Source organism: Pleurodeles waltl, chromosome 2_2 (assembly GCF_031143425.1).
Source record: "Pleurodeles waltl isolate 20211129_DDA chromosome 2_2, aPleWal1.hap1.20221129, whole genome shotgun sequence".
In the NCBI taxonomy this organism is placed as follows: domain Eukaryota; kingdom Metazoa; phylum Chordata; class Amphibia; order Caudata; family Salamandridae; genus Pleurodeles; species Pleurodeles waltl.
In genome coordinates, this window is record NC_090439.1 from 211831674 (window position 1) to 211857146 (window position 25473).

A 25473-nucleotide genomic window follows, 5' to 3' on the forward strand; every position below is an offset into this window, starting at 1 on the left:
TGTAAGTCCATGGTGGACCATGCCATGGCTCATTACATACAGCCAGTGTAATAGCACGTGTCCCTCTACACACCCTAGTGTCTGTCCCTATCTGTCAGATATTAATGTCACCCTGCTGCACATCAGTACTCAGCACATCCATGTGATGGGTGTGTGCATGCATGCTCTACGTCACACCTGCCCATGAATCATGTGATGTAAATAGCAATTGCTTTCCAAAATATGATCCAGTTTGCAGACTATCATGTGCAACACAATCTGAAGGTGGATTGGGTAGTGGTATGTTGGATGACACACTTGGGCATTTCTGTTAAGAAGATAGGATAAAGGTATGTTAATGTATCCGCTATAGAGTATAGGGTATTAAACAACATGAGTGAGCACTTAAAATGAATTACCATGTGTGGAATTGTGACCCCTCAGCTTGCTACACTTAGGTGCTTATTTACAAGCCCCTCTGTACCGCCGGAACATCATCAGTACTGCTGCACACACAGATGGGCCATATTTACAAGCCCACGTAAAGCCACCCTGTCTGGATTTTCATGTCCTTGTAAATATAGGCCATAGTCTTTCTGTCTTAACTGTTATGTGATTACTCTCCTCCTGTGTTAACTGTCCATGCAAAGTGAACAGATAATGCAGAGTGAGGTACTACAGTTGAATTGTGCATCTGACGTCCATTTTGAAGGTTTACATCCTTAGCCATGTTCAACTATGTATCCTCTACCACATATTTTCACAGACTATGGCCCTCATTGCAACACTGGCGGTCGGTGGAATAGTGTGGAGGTATAACCGCCAACAGGCTGGCGGTACCTACCTCCACTATTATGACATTGGCGGTTTGGCCAAAGCCAAACCGCCAATGTAACACACCGACTGCCGGGCTGGAGACTTCAGTCTCCAGCCCGGCGGCCGTCACTAGGCCACTCATGGCATTATGACCACGCCCACCGCCATGGTTTCAGTGGTTTCGGTACCGCCCTAGAAACCATGGCGGTAGGCTCTATCAGTGCCAGGGAATTTCTTCCCTGGCACTGATAGGGTCTCCCCGCCCCTCCCGCTCCCCAGAATCCTCCCCCATCCTCCCCTCCCTCTCCTGACCCTTCCACACATTTGCACACATACACGTACACACATACACACCCATAAACACATGGATACACACATTTACCCACGCATTCAAACATTCATACATACTCACAGCAACACTCACAAATACACATTCAAGCACACGCAATCTCACAACACAACATGCACGTACACTCAGACCCACTCATGCACACACTCATGCACGCATTCACACAGTCACACACACCCCCACTCACGCACACAACACCCCCAACTCCCTCTCCTGTCAGAGAACCCGACTTACCTGCTTGCAGGGGGTACTCTGGCAGGAGACGGGACGCGGCGCTGCTGCCAGAAGCAGCACCCGCCAGCAAAACACTGCCAGGCCGTATCATGGAAAATAATACAGTAGGCGGTGTTTTGCTGGTGTAGCGCTGCTGCCACTTTACCGCCGTCCGCCGCCATGACCGTTTGCGGAATTCCTCCAGCCTTCTGGCGATATTCCGTGTACGGTCATAATGGCATGGACGGTCGATAGCCATGGCGACAGTATGTTGGCGTCCCTTGCCGTGGCACTAGGCGGCATTTGCCACCAATCTCATAATGAGGGCCAATGTCTTTTTGGTCATGGCTCCTCTTTCAGTCCCGTCTATCATGTGGTTTCTCAGTGATTGGCAATATATTCACCTTGACATTAGCCAGATGTGACTGCACTTGCTACAAATCAGATTTAGCTTTCTGAACTATCCTTTTTATTACATATTGTTTCTTAGTTTAGGGATGGACTTTGAACATGGCATTGTACACAGCATCCTATATCACACACAACCTTGCACCACACAATAAGCATTCAGGATGATGCTCCCTGGTAACCTTTGCATCGTTGAAGCTGTCCACCTCACTGACTCTGTATGGGTCTGGTCCACACACAAGACATAACATGATAGATTGCACTGTGAATGTTGAGCACATACACTACGGGCAAGTGAAACACAGTACATATAAATAGCAATTAGCTATGTAACTCTTCAGGTTGTAATGTATCAAATTGCACAGTTGACATGCCATAATGATACACATCGGTAAGGCAGTGTGAGGTATGGAGTAAGGCAAGGCAGGCAGTAAGCAGTGCACAGCACATTGTAGAGATCCTTTACATCAAGGAGGCATTCCTTTACCATTGCAATTGCTGTCCCATACCAAAGAAATGTGTTTCAACACCTTCTTAGAATAGCCAAACAGTGTAAAGCTTGGAAGGCCTCATTACTGCATGCCTACCCAGGGAACGCATAACGAGGAGTATCATCAGCAATTATCTATGTGGTTTTCAGTATTGTATGGGTGCTGCATTACACTGCTCACATTGAAAATGGCAAACACCTCCATTGAATGTCTTTGTGCAGGAAGGTGTCCCTTCCAGTACAAAAACAATTGTGTCAACAGTGCCGACAGACCTGCACCATGGGGCAAGGGTGCCTGGGTTTGTTAAAGGCACCTATTAGGGCACCTGTGCAGGCATAAAGCAATGCAGTGCCCATATTTCAGAACTTCAGACCAGTTATGCACTTTCATTTTGATGCTGGCCCGCACAACCAGAAGCCTTGTTGAAATACCCTGCAACTTGTGAATTGCACTCCCACAGAGTTTTGCTGGACTTGTGTGTCGCATATGTTCAGTGCCCGGTTAAAACAGTACCTGCAAAATGCCTGTGGTGCTAGAAGCTCCTCTGGAACTGTCCTGAACTTCGTGGGTCAGTATCAGAGAAGTGACCCTGGGTTGTTATGGGCCTGTGATGCTGCTTTTTGCTTCCCTGGGACACTTTCATATTACCAAAAGGCCTACAGACATTTGTGCAGGCCTGTCTGTGAGACAAATAGCAGTGGGGCACATATAGCGCTAGCGCTATTGCCACAGCATGTTCCTTCACTTACACCAGGGCATGACCACATGCAAATGAGCGAATCCCTTTGCCACTGTTTTCGCTCCTTTTATTAGATGCAGGCACAGACGCAAATAAGCTGCCATTGGGACACTCTGAACTGTCAGTGTGCCCCAATGTCAGCTCTCTGGAGGGGGAAAAGAGGGTATTCTGGACCCCCCAGAAATCCTATTGCAGATGAGGGATCTCTAAACACTGTTAAAATCGCAGGCTGCTTTTCACATGCACAGTGAAACACTGAGCTGCTGCTCCCCTGGGTGCAGAGCATTACATGGAATGGTGCACCCTTTATCTGTTTACGCACAGCACACCTGTTTTCCAGGGCACCGTGGCGCAAACAGAGAAAGCGTGCATTATGTATGATAGGCCACTGGTCAGTGTGGGCTAATGACAGTCCAGTGTTTTAATGCCTCTGTGGCATGCTTAGTCTTTTGAACATAGTTGTTTTGTGAGGGCATGACACTTTTACACATACACATGTGAGCCGCCACACAAACTAAGAACACAAATCATCTATACGCAAATGAGACAAAGGGAAATACTCACAGAATATGTGCATTTACCATCTTCTCCACCAATAAGGACTCTATTGTAGTGCATGACGTCACCCTCCCAGCTGACCACATCTGCCCAGAGATGTTTGAGTTGGTGGATTGTCCAATCATATGTTGCTGCACCTTCTCCAACTGGGTCTTCTGCTCCAGCGTGGGATATCCTTGGAGCACTCATCCGTCAGTGGCTATCATGTTGGGCAGATAGTGGGTTATGAGCCACAGAAAACCTCCAAACTCCTGGGCATTCAAATTCCATGCCCTTTCTTTCCCAGACATGCCCATCCCCAACAACAATCTGACCCCCACAAATCCTAAAACATAAAAAAAAACACAACTACCCCTAAGAACAATAAAGCCACAAAAGACAGACACCCACCAATACACAGAATAATGCAATAAAAAAATACAAATAACAAATTACACTTTCAGGACACTACAGGGACAGCACACACTACAACAATTGCAAAAAGACACTAAGACATTCTCAAGCACAGCCAAAACACACCCTTTCTCAAGCACAGACAGGAAGACTGTGAGGCTAAGTGAAAGTAACTTCTCAGTTTCTGGTTTGCAGCATGTCAAAGCCACTGCATCATTTCCTGGGCGGATGCTCCACGTTTTCAGCTAATGCATTGTTGTTTTTTGATGCATCCAATGGATAAATAGCCGATGCTGGAATTTCACACAAAACCTGACAAGGAACTATGAGGTAATTCTGAAGGATGTTCTGGGATGCATTACATCGCCTGATGCAAAGGCTACAAAAATTCACACATGATGCAATAGTGAAAATTTGCTTTTTACAGTATATCATGTGTTGAAATGCATGTAAACAAGTACATAGATCTGTGTTTTGCATTGGGCTATTGGAGGGGACCTGCTTGCTGTATATGAATGTGTTGCATGTGCATGTTGCGAGTGCACGTTTGACTAATTGCATCACTGAGGATCCACTACCTACAGTGAACATTTCTTCTATTTGTGTAACAACACAGCTTACAAGAGGTGCATTCTGCAGTAACTCTAAAATTGCACATTGCACACACTTTAAATTGTGCACTGAGGACAGGTTTGGGCAGAGTTGCGTTGCCCTGGGGGCTGCAAATTGAAGTGTTACACAGAGCATTTATTCACAACAGCTCCATGTTGCCTTGGCATGCTGCACCAAGCTGACATTTCATAGGCTATCACAGTTCCCATTGCGGACTTACCATTGCTGCTATGCAGTGAAGCAAGGCACGTTGATGCACTATGTTTTGTGGTATGGATAGGTCAGAAATCCACCATGACCTCCTTGCTCCGATGCAGTGCAGGCAGACTAGCACCAACAAAGGCACCCTTGTAGCATGGTGCAAGGGTGTCTGTATTATTTGCATGATTGTTTATGTGGGGGAAGGGACCCCTTCCTGCACAAAATACAACAAATGAAGTTGTTTCCTTTTACCTATGTGTGCTGCATAATACTACACACATGGAAATAGTGAATGTCAGACATATTTCTTTCATGGTCACACTATCCTCCGTGATGCGCCAATAAAGTTTCAATCCCTGTGTTACACACCTCGTCTAATCAGTTTTTGCCTGAAATCCATGAGTGGATGCATGATAACGACCAGGTTCCCCATGTGGAATGCATTCCTGAATGAGAAGTAATGCATTGTATCACTGGACGCAGATTTGTGTACATTTATTCCAGGCACACACAAGTGGTGTCAGATTACCCCTTCCCTGGCTTTTGGACTGAGTTTGGACTTTTTGGCTAATGGATGCGTAACAACAGTGCTGCAATGTTGACACAAAATGGTAGATGATTGAGGCAGGAATGCTGCTCATTTCTTGACATTATGCTGTTCATACAGAAGGATCCTGCCCCACAGATAACGTCCTTTCTTGAATGTTGTGGTGCTCAGGACTCTCACTCATACTGTTTGTGCAGTGCAGAGCACGTATGTATAGCTGTAAATGACCTCATGATCATTTAGTAATGCACGGAAGTGTAAAGCACAGCATAGCTTGAGTTAATATCAAGGAGTGTGGCATTTGCGTAGCAGTGGGTGTTCACAATGAAGACCCATAGAGGTTGACACTGACCCAGATCCTTAGGCTCAGATAAACCTGGTGCAGGGCCAAACGTTCACACTTCCCCAAAAAAGGGCCAAATAAGGTGAATCTTTATAAAATATGCTTGTCTTACAACTTGCCACATGCAACATACAGCACACATGGCACATGCCAAGCAAACCATGTATGGTTTATGTACATGAAGCTGCATAGGTAACTTTGATGTAAGTTGACGTCAGACTGTATGAAAGCGTAAGCCTTTTCTGCTACTACATGTTTTAATTCTTAAATTTACTTTACTCATCCTGGATATCCATGTGTGTTGGCTGTCAAAACACCCTGCAAGCCACATAGAGCATACACATAATACAGAGTAGATCAAGGCAGCCTATTGATGTGCCTTGATGTACCTGATAGCTATGAGGCCAGGAAGTTCCACACAGGATGATTTGGCACCCCCTCATGAATATGTTTGAGTCGCGTGTGCCACCTGAGGTCCATGTTGATATGTGCATACAGGGCTGGCTTTAGTGCTGGTGGTGGCCTGTTCGAAGTTTGTTGGCGCCTCCCAATGACCACTTCCACCACAGATTCTCTCACTACCACCCTTTAACAGTGCCCCTCAGGTCTCCATAACCACTCTCTCAGATGCATTTAATTAGTTTTATAGCACCACTCATACCAGTGTAGGGTGTCAGAGCTCTTTACATTGCACACCCATTACACAGAGACAATCAATCATAGGTGTGCAAATCAGTGTATAAGAAATGTGTCATAAGACAACGGAATACAAGTTGTAGGAGTCTGTAGGCTGTATTAAGAGGGCTTGGTCTGGAAGAGCACAAACTCAGAATTTAAAATGTAACACCAGGCGTGGCCATGATGGCGGAGTAGACAGACGCATCTTTGGGAGCTCTGCCCCCCAGGCCAGAAATAGTGGTGCAGCGGGCCCAGGCCTCTCCCGCTGGGCGGTCCTGGGTGGCGGAGGGCTCGGACAGAGCCCGGCAGATGGACGGGGCACGCCGAGTGTCAGTGGGGCCGGGCCTGTTCGGGTGGCGGCACGTAGGCTGCGTGTGGCTGGTGCTGGTGGGCAGGCCGGGCCTCCGGCCCGAAGACAGCGAGGGGCGGACGGCTGGGCCCGGGCCCCTCTGAGGCGGCGACGGCCGCGATCTACACCTCTTGTAGGTGGTGGTGAGTGCGCGGCCGCTGTGCCACCGGGCCGAGGGGCGGAGAGGAGGCGTGTGTGGACTGTGCACAGCCCAGGCCATCGGCCTGGAGGCTATCACTGGAGCGGCTCCGTGAGGCCTGGAGGAGCCAGCAGAGGGGAGCGGGGCTTCTGTGCCGCCTCCCGGCGTGGTGGGCTTGTGGCCCTCCGGGCACTGTGCGATGGCGGCATAAGGGGTGGTTGGCGGGACTGATCAGCCTGCGGCGCTGTGAGGTGCAGTGAGGAGTCGCGAAGAGGAGCCTGAGAGGACCCGGGGGGTCCGGGAGCGACCCGCGGCGGCCCCGGACAGTTGAGACATGGCTAGTGGCTCCTCCGGCCGCGGCTTGCAGCGGTGTACGGTAGTCCCGGAGGCGCTAAGGGCGACACTGAGACTGGCGCAAGGAGTTCGGCGGGACGGCTCGGCCCACGGCGAGGGGACAGGGATCCTGCGGAGTGTGCTAACCTGCGGGGACCGTAGTAGAGGCCTTGAGGGCACCCAGAGTGTGGTGATGGCATCTACCAAGCCAAAGAGGGACCAGTCGGTAAGAGAGTTGCTAACAAGATCGCACCCGCCGCAGAGCAGGCAGGCTGAGGCCGCAGCTTCAGCGAAGCAGAGGCTGATGAAGAGGCCCCGGTTACAAAAGGTTTCCTTACTTCCCTGTTCGACTCGCTGAGAGTAGACCTGCAGGAGCTTCGAAGAGATATCTCCCAGGAGGTGCCGGAACTACGTTCTGATATCACATTGCTGGGAGAATGTCCAGTATGGAGAATAATGAGATCTCCAGAGGGGAGGAAGTCAAACAACTCCAACAGGAAATACTCCGTTTGCGTGAGCATCAGGAAAAGTTGCAGATTGCGACCGAAGATTTGGAAAATCGCTCTAGGCGCCATAATATAGGCATCAGAGGGGTTCCACAAGGGGCTGAGGGAGATGACATTAGAGAGTTTGTCACGGCCCTGTTTCGCTCCCTCTTGTCCCCTGAGAACACGCAGGAGATCACTCTGGACCGGGTCCACAGAGCGGGCCGGACGGGGGCGCCGGGGTGCGCCCCCCCTGATATTTTAGCATGCGTCCATAGTTTTACGGTCAAAGAAGCTATACTCCAGAAGGCACGGAATTTGCCGCAGATCCAGTTTCGAGGGCACTGCCTGCAGGTTTATCAAGGCCTCTCCGTACTGACTCTGCAGAGGCGCAGAGAGTTTAAGCCTATCACGGATCACCTCCTGGCTGCCTCCACGTCCTATACCTGGGGTCATCCCATTAGACTAGTGTTCTGATGGGGTGACTAGATGAAGTGAAGACGCTCCAGGAGGCCTGTCGGGTGCTGGGTCTGGAGGAGACGGAGCAGAGGACGGGATCCTCCAGGGGGGTCCCTGCCGAGCACTGACCAGGATGGCGGCGAAAAGAGAAGAAGCTGAGGCCGTCGCAGCCATCGTCAAAGGAACGAGCACGGGAGAGACAGGCTGTTTTGAATAGTGTCGCCGCAGGTGCTGGCCCATAGGCCCTGACTGTTGCTGATGGCCGGGGGAGGTCCCCGTGGGCCACCCTGCGGGGTTGGAGTGAACTGGACTGGAGCTGAGCCTGGGTGGCGGGGCTTCTGGATGGCAGGAGCGAGCCCCGCGGTATGTCCCTGACCTCGGCTTGGAGCTCTACCTCGACATGGATGTTTCACAGAGGACTAGATTGTTGGTTGTTCTGCACCTGTTGTGCCTTCTTGTCTAGTTACACTGTACCCCCTCTACAGGAATTCTGCTATCTGTCGAAGCTTGCTATGGGGCCCCCTGTCTGCCTTATCCGGGGCTGCCACCGAGCTTGGCCCCACCATGGAGCCCGGTTGTCGTGGCCTTTCCTCCCTCTCCATGGGCCTGATTTTTAAGTGCATTAGCCTTAATGTCCGAGGCCTGAATAACCCCTTGAAGAGACTGGCGGTCTTATCTTTCTTGGAGCGCTCTGGGAGCCATGTTTGTTTGATACAGGAAACGCATTTACTGGCTTCTGATACCTATTGTATGCGTTCTAGGTGGTTCCCCCTGCAGTATTGGTCCTCCGCTTCCACTAAGCAGGGTGGGGTGGCGATTTTGTTTTCGAGGTCCTTCCCTGGGAGGTCATTGCTAAGATTAACGAGATCAGGGGCAGGTATCTGGCTCTAAGAGTCCACATAGACTCTTTTCGCTTCACAATCGCCAATATATACGCACCAAACACTCAACAAGAAAGTTTCATTAAGCAGGCACTTTCCCCGATGTTTACGACTTCGGATAGGGCCTTACTTGTGGGTGGGGACTTCGATATTGTTATGGACAACCATTTGGATAGATCTGGACATAGGTATGGGCAGACTGGGGCTTTGACCTCGGCAGGGTTACAGTGTCTGGCTGACTGTGATTTGGAGGATATTTGGCGGGCAGCCCACCCGGGTCTACGAAATTACTCGTTTTACTCGGCAGCTTCTAAAACCTGTGCACGCATAGACTACTTCTTAGCTACCTCGGAGTTCCGCACACGGGTCCAGGAGACCTCAATAGAGCCCGGGGCTCTGGCGGATCATGCTCCCATAACAGGTCACACCTGGGGTCCTGGATGGCGCTTTCAGGACACAATGCTGCAGTCCTGGGATGTGGCAGACGCTATGCGCCAGTCGATCAGGGACTATCTTGATCAGAATGATAATGGATTAACCAGTGTGGGAACATTGTGGGAGGCGCTTAAAGTGGTCATACGCGGGGAGGTGATCTCACTCTCGGCTAAAGGAAATAAGGCCCAGAGGGATAAGCGGGAGGCCCTGGAGCGGAAAGTAACAGCACTGGAGCGTTCCAATAAGTGTACGGGAGCTCCCAGAGTTTGGAGGGAGCTGGAGAAGATGCGCTTGCAATTGAAGAGATTGGACTGGTATAGGGCAGAATATGCACTGGCGCGCCTTAAACACAAGTATTACATAGGGGCCGATAGATATGGGAAGCTCCTGGCTCAGAAATTGAGGGCCCAGAGGCACGCCAATGGTGCGAATGGTGTGTTCCCCTTCCCTGGGGGAGGCGCGCACTGACATGCAAATCGCCGAAGCCTTTGCCGGTTTCTACCGGGAACTATATATGGAGGACCCGGCTATTGACTGCGACCCCTCCTCCTACCTCTCTGATTGTGTAATCACGCCACTCAGGGAGCAGGATGCAGCTCTCCTCGATCAGCCTATTCAGTTGGACGAGGTGATTTCGGCGATCTCGTGCCTGAAGGTTGGGAAGTTGCCTGGCCCGGACGGTTTTACTCCGCTTTTCTATAAAACTTTCTGTCCGGAGCTCGCCCCGGTACTCATTAGGCTGTTTAACTCTTTCACAGAGACCAAAACTCTTGCTCCTAGTATGCTTGAAGCCATTATCACGGTCATCCCTAAGCCCGGGAAGAACCCGGAGGAGTGTGGGTCTTATCGACTCATCTCGCTCCTCAACATAGACGCCAAGCTGTTTACGGGCGTATTAGCGCAGCGCCTTAATCCGTACATGCCCAGGCTCATTGACCCAGATCGGGCGGGTTTCATACACCATCGACAGTGTGGAGATAATACGAAGTGGATTTTACATCTGATAGATAAAACGCACCGGTCTCGTAGGGAGGCACTCCTTCTTACTATCGACGTGGAGACGGCGTTCGACAGAGTGCATTGGCCTTACCTTTTCCGGGTGCTGGAGCGTTTCGGTGTGGGGCCGACGCTCCTGACTTGGATCAAATGTGTCAATGGCGGGCCCAGTGCGGCAGTACACGTTAAAGGAACAGTATCACTGCCGTTTCCGATAAGAAGAGGAACGAGACAGGGGTGCCCCCTCTCCCCGCTCCTGTTCGCTCTCTATATGGAACCCTTGGCACAAAGACTTCGAGCTGATCCTCATATTACAGGCATTAAATTTGGGGGTGACCACCATCTTATCAGTCTGTACGCAGATGACGTGATTCTTACGCTAGCAGAGCCCATGGTCTCGCTTACAGATGCTTTACATGCAATTGGCGTGGTCTCAGGGTTCAGAGTGAACGCACAGGAGTCGCAGATCTTGAATTTGTCGGTCCTTCCGGACCACAAGGCAGAGTTATGCTCTAGATTTCCCTTTATTTGGCGGCGTCACAAGTCCCGTATCTGGGCATTGTTTTAGCGAAGACGACTGCAGAGACATCCCGCATGAATTACGCGGCCCTCTCCAGGGACTCAGGGACTTTGAGATATGGGGGAAGCATAAGCTATCTTGGTTCGGTAGGATTGCTGCAATTAAGATGACTATCTTGCCGCGTATACTCTATCTGTTTCAGACGCTTCCTCTCACTCCACCACCTAGCGCTCTAGCTACGCTTCAGACAACGATCTTGAAGTTTATTTGGGACCGGAGACCCGCACAGATACCCCGCCACACTTTATATCGCTCCAAAATGGAGGGGGGTTGGCAGTGCCCTGTCTGTTAAAATATTATCAGGCGGCTCTGCTGCGTTTTTTAGTGGAGTGGAGCTGCAGGTTGACAGAAAAGCACTGGTGTTTTATGGACCATGTGGTTGCTGGGTCCCATATCTGGAGGGAACCTTGGTTGCGACGTCGGCACAGAGTGGCGGGGCTCTACTCCTCTCCTATCACGGGCACGACTTTTGGGGTGTGGGATGCGGTGGCGCTCAGATGCGGCCTGACAACTTTCCCTTCCCCAATGACACCGATATGTGCAAACCCAGAGTTTGCTCCCAGCCTGAATTCGGAGGGCTTTCAGCGTCTGCATGCTGGGGGGTGCAGAAGAGTGGGGAGCCTATTTGACAAAGATGGTATTATTCCCTTTGACCACCTGCTGGAGACCTATGGTTTAACAGAAGCAGATAGACTGACTTATTACCAGGTCCGGCATTGGGTGCTACAGCCAACGGTTAAGCCCCTAGTTGCTAGAACACTCACTGCATTCGAGAAATGGCTTGTAGGGAAGAAAGATGATAAGCAGTTGGGATCGATATTTATGCGCATCTCCTCAAGGCCATACCACTCTCCAAGCTGAAGGGGCAGAAGCGATGGGAGAAGGAGATTGAGAGAGAATTGACAGAGGAGGAGTGGGAGGGAATATATTTCAGGGCACATCACACAGCTCACCATGTACCAGGGGTTGAAACGGCCAAAAGATAGCTACTTCTTGGTACTATACTCCCGCGAGGATCCGAGAGTGGGACCCCTGGAGGGGTTGTGGAAATACGGGCACACTTGCTGTGGCACTGCCCGAAGCTGACAAGATATTGGAACAGCATTTTGGATGAAATAGATAGAGTATTTCATATAGAGATCTCAAGGCTCCCGAAGTACACCATTGTGGGTTTATCTAACCCTCTCACTTTCCTCCTCCGCTCTTTGAGGGGTCGTCAGATTGCCCTTGCCCTCAATGCGGCACATCAGGTGATTCTCGGCCTATGGGGCAATGGCGGGGTTCCGAGCTATACCTCCTGGCTTTATAAGCTCTGGTATATCTTGCTGATGGAGAAACTAACTTTAGCGGCCAGTCAGAGGGCAGACGAAATGGCTGAGCTGTGGAGACTCTTGATTCAGATTCTATCCGCTGAATTTAACAAGCTTACCTGCCCCGTCTATCTGAAGGTACTGAGGTTGCTTGGCGATGCTTGATCGGGGTGGAGGTAGCCGGGCCTGGGACGGAATCATGTGAGGTGGACCCTAATGGATGGGGGGTGGGGTTCGGATGGGCGCTGGACTGCGCATGACTGAGTATGGCTGTGAGGGGTTATGTTGTTTTATTTTGTTCGCGTTCTATTCGACCTTTCTTTCTATTCCCTTTCTTTTCTTTTCAGCTAGCCATTGGACCTTGATGGTGTTCGTTCTGGTTTGTGGTTAATTGATGCAGGAGAGACAAGAATGTATTAAGCTCTGGCTGTATAGTCTTCTCTATCGGAACTAATTCTTGGGGCTATTTGACAGATGATGCTATACGCTGCCGGCCCGTGAGGTTGTAGGCGCACAGCTGTGTAACGTGTTTCTTGCATCTTAAACTAATAAACAGATTTGATCCATAAAATGTAACACCATGGTTGGGGGTTCTCTTTAATAATAAGAATTTATTTCTTCCCAAATGAACCCTTTTTGCAACATTAGCATAATGAACAACTGGGAAAAAACCATAAAGCTCTGATCTATACCTTGTAGTATGCATGCAGTTCTTTGATTACAGTTAATACATAATTGTTCCTCAATAGGATTTTAACTTAAAAACTGCAAGTAACAAAAGGACCTCTGACAAAAGTAGTAGCCACTGACTTATTTGTGATCTGCATGGTACACGTTCTTTGCAGCAGGTATATTAACCCTCTGCACTACCTTAAAACTTATATTAGAAAAAACTCTGATCTATTTCCAGGCAGAACATTCATCACCAGAGTTATCTTGACATATTTAGAGTTGTCTAAAAATTGATGGAGGCAAAGAATGCAGTAGCAGGTGCTTTTCAAACCATAATGTACCTGCAAGCACAGCGCCCCCACCCAAAGTCAGCGCCCTAGAACTGGTCCTGTGTGCATACCAATAGGTACCAGAGAGTCATGTTGAACAACCACCATATCAAGTCATGGTACACACACATACCTTCTTTATGATCTTGAGCCCAGAAGGATATGTGTTGCATGGGCACAGTGCCATTATACAATAGTTTTCGATTCATATCTTTCTTATCATTTTTGTTTTTACAAGGCCAGATTGGCTAGCCAAAAAAGGGTGTGATTTATTCCTAGGAAGGATCCGTTTGCTATTGGCAAACATCACCATATGTGGAAATATTGATGGGCAACTTGTACTTCGGATGGGATTATGCATTCACACAAGTTGTTAAGCTGTGTCTTTACTGTCACATTCTGACACGCTGACCTGGAATGCATCAGTGCATGGTACCTTGGCTAAATTCAGTTTGCATTTAGTCCTTGCTTCTGTGTAAAGGTCAGACTCTGTGTTGTGTTTTAACATTCACACATAAAATGTTAGAGGAGTTAACCTATTGTTTGTATCTGAGTGAAACATAGAAACATGGTATGAGACATCCCTACTGTGCCCATTTCCATAATTGCTTAGTGGGGCTAACTTGGCAGCATTGGTAGTAGATAGACAATGTACTTCCATGTTTGTGTATGTTCAAGTGATGTGTGTTGTGATATGTCACAGTGTATTTTATATTTGCCTGCACACATTGATGAAGCATATGTTGGCTGTATGGGTTGGACTGGGTTCCCATGCACACACTAAGTGCCTCAGCTGACAGGCATCAGGCTATGAGTTTACTCTACTATATGTGGCTGTACAAATGGGTAGCTGAACAACACACAGATAGTATTTGGACAATATTTACTTTTATATACATTTTTGTAAGTGTTTTGTTGTCTGACCTTATTTACAATGTAACATAACACATTATAATGAGCTGTCTAGACTATGCCACATTACAGTAGTTGGTTGTGGTCTGTATTCCCAACAGAGCTGCATTTGCCACTGGTCATTGGCATGGACACTATTTTTGGATTACAAGATGTTGTCCAGCCCTGTTTCTTATACATTGCTACATGCCTTTGTTGCGTGCCAGTGACTAGCAGATATAATTAGATGTTTTAATGGTTTACAGAAACTTGGAGTAAAGAATGCTTACACACTATAAGTGGTACAAAATAATATTTTTGCTTATTATCCTTTTGTCAGGTACACAATGCATTTATTATTGACTTGAATTGTCTCATGCCTCTGTGAAAGAATTATTCACAATTTGGTCTCTCTGGCGTGTCCCAGCAATTGATGCAACATTTGGATGTTTGGCCCTCTCCTTCTTCATCCTCAGCAGGGCTCCATATTTTCTGCATCCCATGGAACATTGGTATGCACACAGATATTGTGCAGAATGAATTTTACAGACAATACGCAAGGAGTAGAGCAATCTCCCCATGGAAAGATCAGGACTCGTCAGATAATCCAGACTGTCCACTCGACAAAGGACCAGGTCCTGCTGAGGGCATTATTGTAGTTGCGCTGTACCTCCGTCTGGGGATGTGCATATCGGGTCATGACCCATGACTGCAGACCAAATCCTTGGTCAGCTGTAAATACAGGAGGGGAACAATAAGACATTTTACATAATGGTTGCTGTGCCCACATTCATTTACATACTGTTTTATGTCCTGATTGACTCAATCACTTTTCACACAGTACGGGAGGTGTGCTGACATTGTTTGACATAGACACTTTATTTTTTGGTATGACATACACTGCACTACCCATACAGGTGTACTGGCCTTGGTGTTAAACTTACTATTTGTCTAACTTGTGAGTGCCAATGCCATGCCAATGGCAAGTCGGTATTGTAATGAACAGTCAGTTAGAAATTGAGCTGATACTTTTATCACATTGCTAAATGTTTTCATTTTGAGACTTATGTTGGCATTTCTGACCTCTTTCATGTTGGAATGTTCAATATGTGGAAAGTGCTGATGCTGTTGTCCCATTCATTCACACATATTTGGATGTGATAGTAGTAGTCACTGTTGTTTATTAGCTACAGCCATGAAGAGTTTATAAGTGCATGTCATTGTGCTACATGATAGTCTACACATGGCTGCAGAATGCAGCACACATATGAATAGCGTCTAACGATAAAATGAAGTTATGTTGTCCTTGTTACACCGCCCCTGGGGATGCATATATACGTGGCAAATGCGCAGTTCACCATGTCCTTGAACATCTGTAAATGTATCAAATGCATTAGGTGTTGCATGGATAAACTCAACATGAGGCCCATGTGAGACATCCTTGATGCAGAGTAAGGTAACACAGCACTTTGCACTGCCTTGTCTTTGTCCATATCTATGAGGCCATATCAAGGCACACAGGGTGACTTTGAGTAGCCTCATATGAATGATTGAGAACCTGTCTCACCAGAGCGTTATGGGAAAGGACACCCTAGGAGTAAAGGTTTCTTTTACATAAAGCCCTCAGAGGTTTTACAGGTCTTGACATGTGTGAGTTGTAGAGTTATACTGCATGTGCCATCTGTTAGTTTGCAAGTATAAGGGCACACACCTGCTACATATACACTCTCTTCCCCACCCAACCATATATGGCTATTGTGAGCAAGTAGATTGAACTGCAATGAGGTGAGTCATGTCCTTAAAATTACTCACCAACCCATATCTCTCGCTCTGGGGGTGCTTGTTGATGATGGAATGTCTGACGATGTATGAACCATGAGCACTTCTGAGTACTTAGCCGGCACAATTATGAACATCCCCAGATGGTCTACTATGTGCTGCACTTTGATGGAATATGTGTGCTTCCGGTTTCGATACGGGGGGAGGTAGCAGCAGGAGGCACCATTTACACACTGGTGCAGTCCATTGCCTCCAACACATTAGGAAACCTAGCAATGGCATAGAAGCCCTGCTTGTTTTCCAGTTGTTTCTGCTGTGTGCTGGGGAACACTTGGTACAGTGGTGTTAGGCTGATGATGGCATCTAGGACTGGGGAAGAATGCAGAAAATGCTAACTGAGATATTCCTGCCACTGTGGCTGTGGTGGTTTGGAATATGCCAAACATCAGCATGTGTAATACTGCCATCAGCTTAGCCTGCAGAGGGATGTTGGTGGACCTCTGTAATATTGTCTGCAGCCTTGGTGCAATCTGATGTAGGAGCTGGACAATGGACTCTCTCCTGAGCCTATAGTAGGTGATGACCTCCTCCTTCCTGAGGTCAATGAGGGTGGACTCTTCCGGTATATATCGACTCTCTTTTCCTGGGCTGCCTCTGAGGGGGTGGCGGTGAGGGTGGTGGAGGTGACGGCCTTCTTTTTGGTGCTCTGAGCTGAAGTAGGGGTAGCTCCATGGCGTAGCTGAGCTTGCCAGGGTGATTTGGACTTGTTCTGCCTATGTACCAGTCGCAATGCATTTTTACACCTTTTTTGCCGATGTGCAGGAATTTTGACACTCTTTGGAATCAGCGGGTCATGTGCCAGCGATGTGTCACTTTACCAAAATCTTGTCAATATGGATGTGTCAGTTCTGCATGGATTTTTAAATGGAAATGCGTATTGTGCATAACAATAAAGTTACCTGATGCAGTTGTTAGTTGTGCAAGAAAAAACACTGGCGCAGGACAGGGAAAAGTGATGCATTTCACCATTGCTGCATCAACAAATATGACCAGTAGCGGTGCAAGCTTCTTGTAAATATGCCATTGTGATGTCTAGACAAGGAGAAAAATGCAGGACTAAAACAGGATGTTTACCTGTAATTTTATTCATCATGGAGAAGACAGCACACACTGTCTCTTTGCACCCATCCCAGGCCTTCAGTGCAACTAACAAGCCTGGGATCCTCGCAGAGAAGCACCGAGCAGCATAACTTTGTTAGCATTTTAAGTCCAACCCAAAACACTGTATGTGCAGCATTTCCTAGCAGGACTGTTGCTTCTTGTTAGTAGTCTCTTCTCTGTACAGCCATGATTCAAGCTCTACATCCTATTCAGTTGTTTCCACATGTGCGCTTGTAGTGTAACTTTACTTGTTAAACCATGTTTATGTATTAAATTGTTATCTCTGCACACTGTTTATTAACTGAAATACAATAGACTTACATTGAATATTTTCATAAATTTAGTATTAAATGATCCCTGTTAGTATCAAATGCAGTACCGATTTTGATGAAATTGTGAAATAATTATGGGTCCAATTATTATACAAATCATTAGGGAAAACGTCTGTTTTATAAATATCCTATCAACCAAGACAAAATGGTACGTAATGTCTGATCTAAGCAGTCCTTTTAGGCTTCAGTTGCATTTTCTACAAGATTGGTGCCTGTGCCATAGATGGAATTTTGATGCATGTTTAAAAACATTCATGATACTCTGAAACATACTTCTCATGGTGCTCTGCTTTGTTTTTACAGAAGAAGAGCGGCCAGGGAGCTTCTCACTGTCACGTAATACTAGTCATACAGGACTGGGTCCTCCCTCCCCACTCACTAAGAAGAAAAAGAAGGACATGATGGAGATACTGGATGAAGAAGCGTATGAGCTACTCTCTTATTTCAACCATCGGAACCTTGATGCTCTTTTGAGGGTAACAAGGAACACCTTGGAGACAATTCGCAAAAGTATTCATGCTTCCTCCATGATTAACTTTTTGGGTAAGTTATTGCTTAAGGCATCCGATAAAGGTGCTTTTGCATTTGAGTAATTACATCAATAGTACTCACTCAGTTCCAGTCTTCAGTTTAAAGGGCAACGATTTGCTTTACCTATCTTGACAACTTCTGTAGTGCTTGAGGATGACTCAGATACGTGAATGCAGTTCATTAAGAAGCATGGAACTTTATGTATCTCTTCCCTCATTCATTCGCAATATGAAGTTGACTTTGGTAGATCAGGGAGAGAAAATGATTTGAGCACCAACTCCCTTGGTTTAAAAACAAAGAAACAAGCATTGACCTCACCTATAAAAGGTCACACTATTGGTCTGGCTTGACAGGACCCTAAAGAGCTGCTCAATTATGTAGTACACTTTTTGGACAACCTTCTGCTATCCTTTCAGTTTTTTTATCTTTTTGATTAGCTATCCCAAGATAGCCTTTATATGTCCATCTGTGTTCACATGTTTTATATCACGCAGATAGCAAATGTACTGGTGATTAAAAAAGTATGTGCCAGGCCAATAATGTGACCTTTTAGAGGTGAGATCAATGCTTGTTTCTTTGTTTTTAAGCTAAGGGAGTTGTCCAACAGTTCCCGCATGCTGAAAGCAGATTTTTCACCTCTTTACCTGAACGCTTGTCACTATTTAAGAACTCAGAAAAAGTGTTCTTATTTTACCTTTTAAGAGCCCTAACCATAATCCTATGATAAAAAGAACCCTCTCATTTTGTTTTTTTCTAAAGGAATTGCTTTGGGTTTTTAAGTTTGGCTTCCATCAAGTGTTCCACACGTTTGTCATAAATACAGAATGTTAGCTCTCTAGTTGTTCATTAGAACACTGTGGAAAGAAAGGGGGAAGGGGCACAGACTCAAACAGTGGAGAGCAAGGGTAAAGACAGTAAGCAGATACAGCTGGGCAGACAGGAGGGCAGTGGTAGCTCAATGGAACATGTAGGGCAGGCAAGAGAGGCTGTGGCAGCATAGCATACCATGGAGGGCAGGACTGAGGGGCAGTGGCAGCAAAAAGGACCATGAAGAGCAGGAGGGATGGTGTAGGAAAATGGAGAGCAGGAGGGAGGTGGCAGAGGCAGTAAGTTGATCATGCATACTAGACAGCTGGGGTAGCGCCAACACAGTAGATCACAAACGGTAGGCAGGAGGAGCAGTGTCACCACAACGGACCACACAGGGCAGGTTGAAGAGGCAGTGGTAGCAAAACGGACCATAAAGAGCAGGAGGAAGGGGGTAGCAGTGGTGGTGCCTCCATGGGGGCAGAGGAATGCCACCCCCTCCGCTGGACAGCAGGACACACAAAAAATGAAATGGTAATAAAACAAATGTATTACCATTTTTTTTTTGTACTGGCAACAGCAAAGTCTGAGGGCAGGGCAGCAGCAGGGAGGAATAGATTCCCCCTCAGCTTAAAGTGTGCATGTCACTGTGGCCGACTGTTTTGACACGGCCAATCTGACATGCGCACTTTAAACACTCCAACCCAAACTGTCTTAGACAGCTGGGTGGATAGAATGCACAAGCCCTCAATGCTACAAGGAGTGTCAAACCAGTGCTCTCCAGCCAATCCTGGTGCCTCTACCAGGACTGGTAGAGGGGATCTAAACGAGGCTGTGGGAGTTTGTGGCCTGTGCTGGAGGAGCCACTGAGTGCTGAGATGAAGAGAAACAGTGGGTAAGTAAATCTTTATTGCTTTAATTTTATTTATTTTAACTCACTGACAGGCCCAGTGAAAACCTTGCAGTGCCTTCAGTCTCAGCTCCAGAGCTCTCACTTATGGGTCGTTATAAACACTGAGGAAAATGGAGCAGGATTGAGGGCTTTCGATTTAAGCCTAAGGGCACTAATGGTTTTAATTAGTGCCTGTCAGTGGGTTACATATTTGCTTGTTCCCCTCCCCGCCACATGTTTTGTTTTCCGCTGGTGCCTCTTGAGGGTATGGGTATGAATATGGACGAGAGGAGTGAGTGTGACTGGCAGAGTGGCCGGGCTGCAAGGATGAGTCCTCAGGGGGTGGTGTTGCAGACCTACAACAGCTAGCTGGTAAAATGTATTGAAGACTTGTGCAGCAAAAGGGATAAACCTAACAGGCAGATTTTGCTGGAAGATGAAAGAAATAAGATGCAGAATGGCATATTGAGCCTGACATAGAAGCTGTCCCATGTCAATGTGAACTTTCCAAGAAAAATTACCTCAACCATTGAGTTTGATAAAACCATTGCCGAAACAAAAGCTGCCCACATGCAGATCCTGGAAAGCTCACAGACTCTATGTCGCGTAGGCTCTCATTATCCTAATGAGACTACTGGATTTTGAGCAACAAGATCGTCCACGATTTGGGGTACTGAGTCTGGCCCACGGTACATGACGCTTGTCACTCCAAATCCGGGTTTTGCTCCGGCTAACTAGCAGTGCCTCATCTTTCCCAAATGGTAGAGACAATTGGGCAGCCGAGCGCATGACATCTCAGTACTTCTCAGGGAAGTCGTGGTCACTCAGGTCACAACCGGTTCTCTCATACTTAGTGCAGTCTCATATATAAATGACAATAGAAGCAGTATAAGTTTTAAAGATTGGTTTAATAAAACTGCTGCATTTTGGATAGCAAAGCGTGAGCTGCAATAACCAGAACTATACAACACAGTAATATTAAAACAGTAACAATGAGAGTGAAGCGCAGGAATAAGGCTATCATAGTGCCAATAGATTATTCTCTCTCTAAGTTAAATTTTGAGCACAGCATGTTAAGCTCTAAGCCAGCCTTTCAGGTTACTCCGGGAGGACATCAACCCTCACACCTGAGCAAAGGCCTGTAATCCGCATCAGCATCTGCAACGGGGCATTCAGCACACAGTTGTGGTTCCCTGGCTGGAATCTCCCTCTTTTAAATGTTCTGAAATGGGAAGATTGGAAATTAATAAAACCACATAGCTTCAAGGTCCTGTGACAAATGTCCAACACAGCTGACCCAAAGGACCTCCATAGCTGAGTAAATACCTCAGTTGGGATTGTGTGAAAGAAAGGATGGTCCCAAAATGAAAAAGTAGACTGTCACTGTGGGCGAGTCCTCTTTTTTGCCCTGTTCACCTCCAGATGTTTTGGACAGATACTGGTGGTTATTGACTCTAACTGCGCCTTGGGGACCGCTAATCAGTCCCAGGACCAGTTCTCTGTGGAAAATGGATTATGCAGATTAGGCTAATTATAATTGTTTGTATCAGCCTACCTATAAGTCCCTAATATATGGTAGGACAAGTAGGTTTAGTGTCCCCAGCATAGGTAGTGCACTCATAGGTGCACTGCTGTGGTGCCCAGTGTCCTTTTAAACAGTGTACTTTTAAACGCAGGCCTGCCTTGCTCGCTGCTTTTAAGTTAAAGTTAACCCCAAATTCGACTTTGGAATTAAAAGTACTTCCATAGTCCTGAGTTACCTTATTTGTTCATATAGGACACCACTAAGGTGTGCCGTAGGTGTCCCCAGGGTTGGGTGCTGTGTAACCATAAGCCGGGACTTTATACTAGATGTTTTATAAGCCCTGATGAGGGAAAAATAGCTAAATTTGTTTTCCCCACTGCAGTGAATAGGCTCCATATGCTAACACAGATGTTATTTTAAAATAATAAAGTCTTATTTTCCATAGGAAGGAGCTAAATCTAGCATGTTTAGTATCAAATTAAAAGTTGTAATAAATCCAACAACTTGCCACTGTTGCATTTAATATAACGTGTACCTAAAAAGAGTTTTAGAACTCTTCCTAAAAGTTACCAACTTCAGCTCTGTAGTGCCTTTCTCTAATTGGTCAGTCTCTGTCAGCCTGAGCCAGGCTGCCTTAATGAGTTGTGAAATGGCCTGGGCTGAAACAAAGGGAACAACTGGTGGGAGGAGATCTGCCTCAGCATAAGGTGGAACAGGATATGAAGAGAGCAGCCAATCTGGTCTTCAAAGGAGGGAAGGACATTTGGGACAACAACTGTACCTCCCTCATTTCCTGCAAACCCAGAAAGCCTGGTGCCCCTGATTAGATTGAGAGGGCTGGAAAGGGGTTTGCCAAGGGACACTTAGCCACACCAGTGGGTGGGCTCAGCCAGACCTAAACTCTGAGTTTTAATTTTTGCCATCTTGGATTGTTGGAGAATGTTGCTCCCTGGGACTGTTTGTTGCCACACTGTTTAGGAAGTGGTCACTCAAGAGGGTGGTGGCCTGCACATGATTGGATAGAGGCCCGACCCCCGTATTTGCAACCTCAGAAGCAAGGATAAATATGGCAGAGCTACACCCCACCTCAGATCCCTACAGAAACAGGACAAGAAGAATAAGTACTGGCCTGCTGGACCCCTGGTTTGCACCTAGACACTGCACTCAGAAGGACTGCACCAGCTGCACACAAGGGCTTCACTACTAAAAGGACTTTGCCTGTTTTCTACTACTTCAAGGAGGGACTCCCTGTTTGCTACAAGTAGAAAATAGCTGTCCAGAGACTCCCGCATCAAGCTCTGAAGGATTTGACCAGCTGACCAGTGGTCATTTTTGGATTTGAGCCAGGTGCATTCTGAGAGTTGAAGTCCCAACCCTCAAGGAGCTGCTCAGAGCTTCTGGAACCTTGGGGTGAGTTGTGCATACCAAAAGAACCTTAAAAGACCTTCTGGAAGAAGATCCAGCAGTTTGGAGAAGTCTAGAGTAACTCCATAAGTGGACCGACCTGATGTTGTGGGTCAAGCTGGCTTATGTTGACCACGACCAGGCCTGGCTTGCAGATTCGTCCTGCTGAAAAGCTCCGGAGCCCCAGACTTCCAGAATTTCATCAGGGGCTCGTGGAAAAGTAATCCCATGTCATTAAATCAAAATCGGCTTGCTGTGGATGGTTATCCAACGTGGGAGAGAAAAGGCTCCAAAAAGCGAGGCTTCCTGGGCAGTAGATCCAAAGAGGGTTCTAGGGAGGTCGGCTTCAATTTCAACTTGGTCACAAATGTAGATCGTCTATGTCCGAACATAGAATCCTTGACCGAGGCCTCCTGCTACGCATATCCGAAGAGGTCTCCAGGGAGGTCGAGTTAAACATGTTACTTAATCCCAGTCCAGAAAATCCTCAGAAAAAGTCCAAAGGTAAAACTTTAACCAAGGCCTCCACTTACTGTAGTTGAGCAGGGCTCCATCGTGGTCTGCCTCAAATTTTGACTTAGCCCCAGTCAAATACTACCATAAGTCCAGATTGGTGCTTTTAGTTTCTATGTGCCAAAAAAATTTAATTTTTAAAAATTCATATCTCTGTTTCCCTTTATTGGATTTTTGTGGTTTTCATGTCATTTGTCATTTTGAAGACACAAATAAAATCTATTTTTTATAAAATGGAGTTCGATTTTTATTGTGTTCTCTGTTTTACTTATTCACTGTCTTGTTATTTTTAAATGCTTTACAACCTGTGTCCTAAGTTAAGCCTACTGCTCATTACCAAACTACCAAGGATTGAGCTGGGATTACTTTATTGGGACCCTGACTGGACTTAGTTGGGGTTTGTGGCCTATTGCTAAGTGTAGGTACTTACGTGCCCTTACCAATAATCTACTTTCCAACAGTCATTTTATAAATTACTTTAAATATCATAATGGTTGATGTTTCTTTTGTTATACTAATCTGTAATTAAAGGGCTGCTGCAATTCAGTGATACAACAATGGCAGGAGCAGCAAGTTGGTCATGCAGAGAGAGCACAAGCGGCAGCAGAAGCACAACATACCATGGAGGGCAGGAGAGAAGGGATAGTATGCAGATAGAGGGAAGGTGAAAGGGAATCAGAGGCAGCAAGCTGACCATTCAGGGCAGGCAGGAGTGGTAGTGGTTGCATTGCAGACCATGGTGGGTAAGAGAGAGGTTGCAGGGGCATGCACAAATGACCATAGATGGTAGAAGATAGCGGCTGGACTCAGACAATAGAAGAGAGGGGGTGGAGGCAGCAGCAGCAAGATAACCATATAGCGCAGGTAGCAAGGTCAGTGGCAGCACAACAGACCATGTAGGTCATGAAGTGGGTGCAGCTCCATGGGTAGAAGGGAGTGGATAGGGGCATGGCCTCGGACAATGGAAGGCAGGAAGCAGGTACAGAGGCAGCAAGCTGACCATGCTGGGCAGGTCGGGGCAGTGGCAGCACAGCAGACCACGTAGGGCAGCTTTGAGGGGCAGAGGCAGCTCAGTGGACCATGGAGGGCAGAAAAGAGGGGACTCAGGCACTCAGAAAGGACAACAGAGGGTGAGGGAAGCAGGGCAGCTGCAACAAGCTAACCACCAAGGGCAGGAGGGAGGGGCAGTGGCAGCACACAGGACCATGGAGTGCGGGAGGGATGGGGTAGGGTCATGGACTTGGTAATGCAGCGCAGGGGGTAGGTGGCTGTAGCAGTAAGCTGGCCACGCAGGACAGTTACCGGAAGTAGTGGCTGCACAATACACCACGAAGGGTAGGCAGGTGGGCAGTGGCAGCACAAAGGACCTAAGAGGGCAAGAGGGAGGGAGCAGGGACACGCACACGTATAACAGAGGGCAGGGTGAGTGGGGCCAGGGCAGCAAACAGATTATGCATGGCAGATGGGAGGGGCAGTTGCAGCACAAAGGACCATGGAGATCAGGAGGGTGGGGGTAGGGTCATGCACACCGAAAATGAAGGACAGTAGGAGGCAGGATAGGGCAGACAGCTGGCAATGCACAGCAGGCAGGGAAACCGTGGCAGCACAGTAGACCATGGAGGGCAAGAGGGAGGAGGCAGGGCATGCTAGCAGATTATGGAGAGCATGATGGAGGGTATTGGGTGCAGACTCAGACAACAGGAGGGTGGTGGTGAGGGGATTAGGGGCAACAAGCTGGCCATACAGGGCAGGACGTAGGTTCAGTGGCAGAACAATGACCATGCAGGGCAAGCAGGAGGGGGAGTGGTAGCACATAGGACCATGGAAGGCAGGAGGAAGGGGGCAGGGACACGGATTTGGACAATGGAGGGCAGCAGGGACAGCAAGCTGACCATACAGTTTGGGCAGGAGGAGCAGTGTCAGCACAACAGACCATGCAGGGCAGGCTGAAGGAGAAGTGGCAGCACAATGGACCATGAAGAGCAGCAGGTAGAGGGTAGGGTATGAACATGGACAGAGGAGGGCACAGGGGGGAGGAGTAAAGGCAGCAAGCTCATTATGCAGGAGTGGCAATGGCTGCACAGCTGCCCATGGAGGGCAGGAGGAATGAGGCAGGGGTCGGCATATGGACAGCAGGGGGCTGGGAGAGTGGGCAGGGCCAGGAGCAGCAAGCTGGTCATGTAGGATGGGCAAGAGGGGCAGCAGAAGCACCACACACCATGGAGGTCAAGGATAGAAGCATGCACACAGACAACGGAGGGAGGTGAAAGGGAATGAGAAACAGTGGCATCAAGCTGACCACTTAAGGCAGTGGGGAGGGATAATTGTAGCACAACAGACCAT

The 25473-nt window shown here is 47.6% G+C and overlaps 1 protein-coding gene across 1 annotated transcript in view; it reads left to right on the top strand.

Moving 5' to 3' along the window:
• DNAH5 (dynein axonemal heavy chain 5) overlaps nt 1–25473 on the top strand; it is a 4110061-nt gene that overhangs the window by 1688079 nt on the left and 2396509 nt on the right. The window contains exon 19 of the mRNA XM_069219645.1: nt 17762–18001. Coding sequence (XP_069075746.1) covers nt 17762–18001 — 240 coding nt within the window. The remainder of the gene's footprint in view (nt 1–17761; nt 18002–25473) is intronic.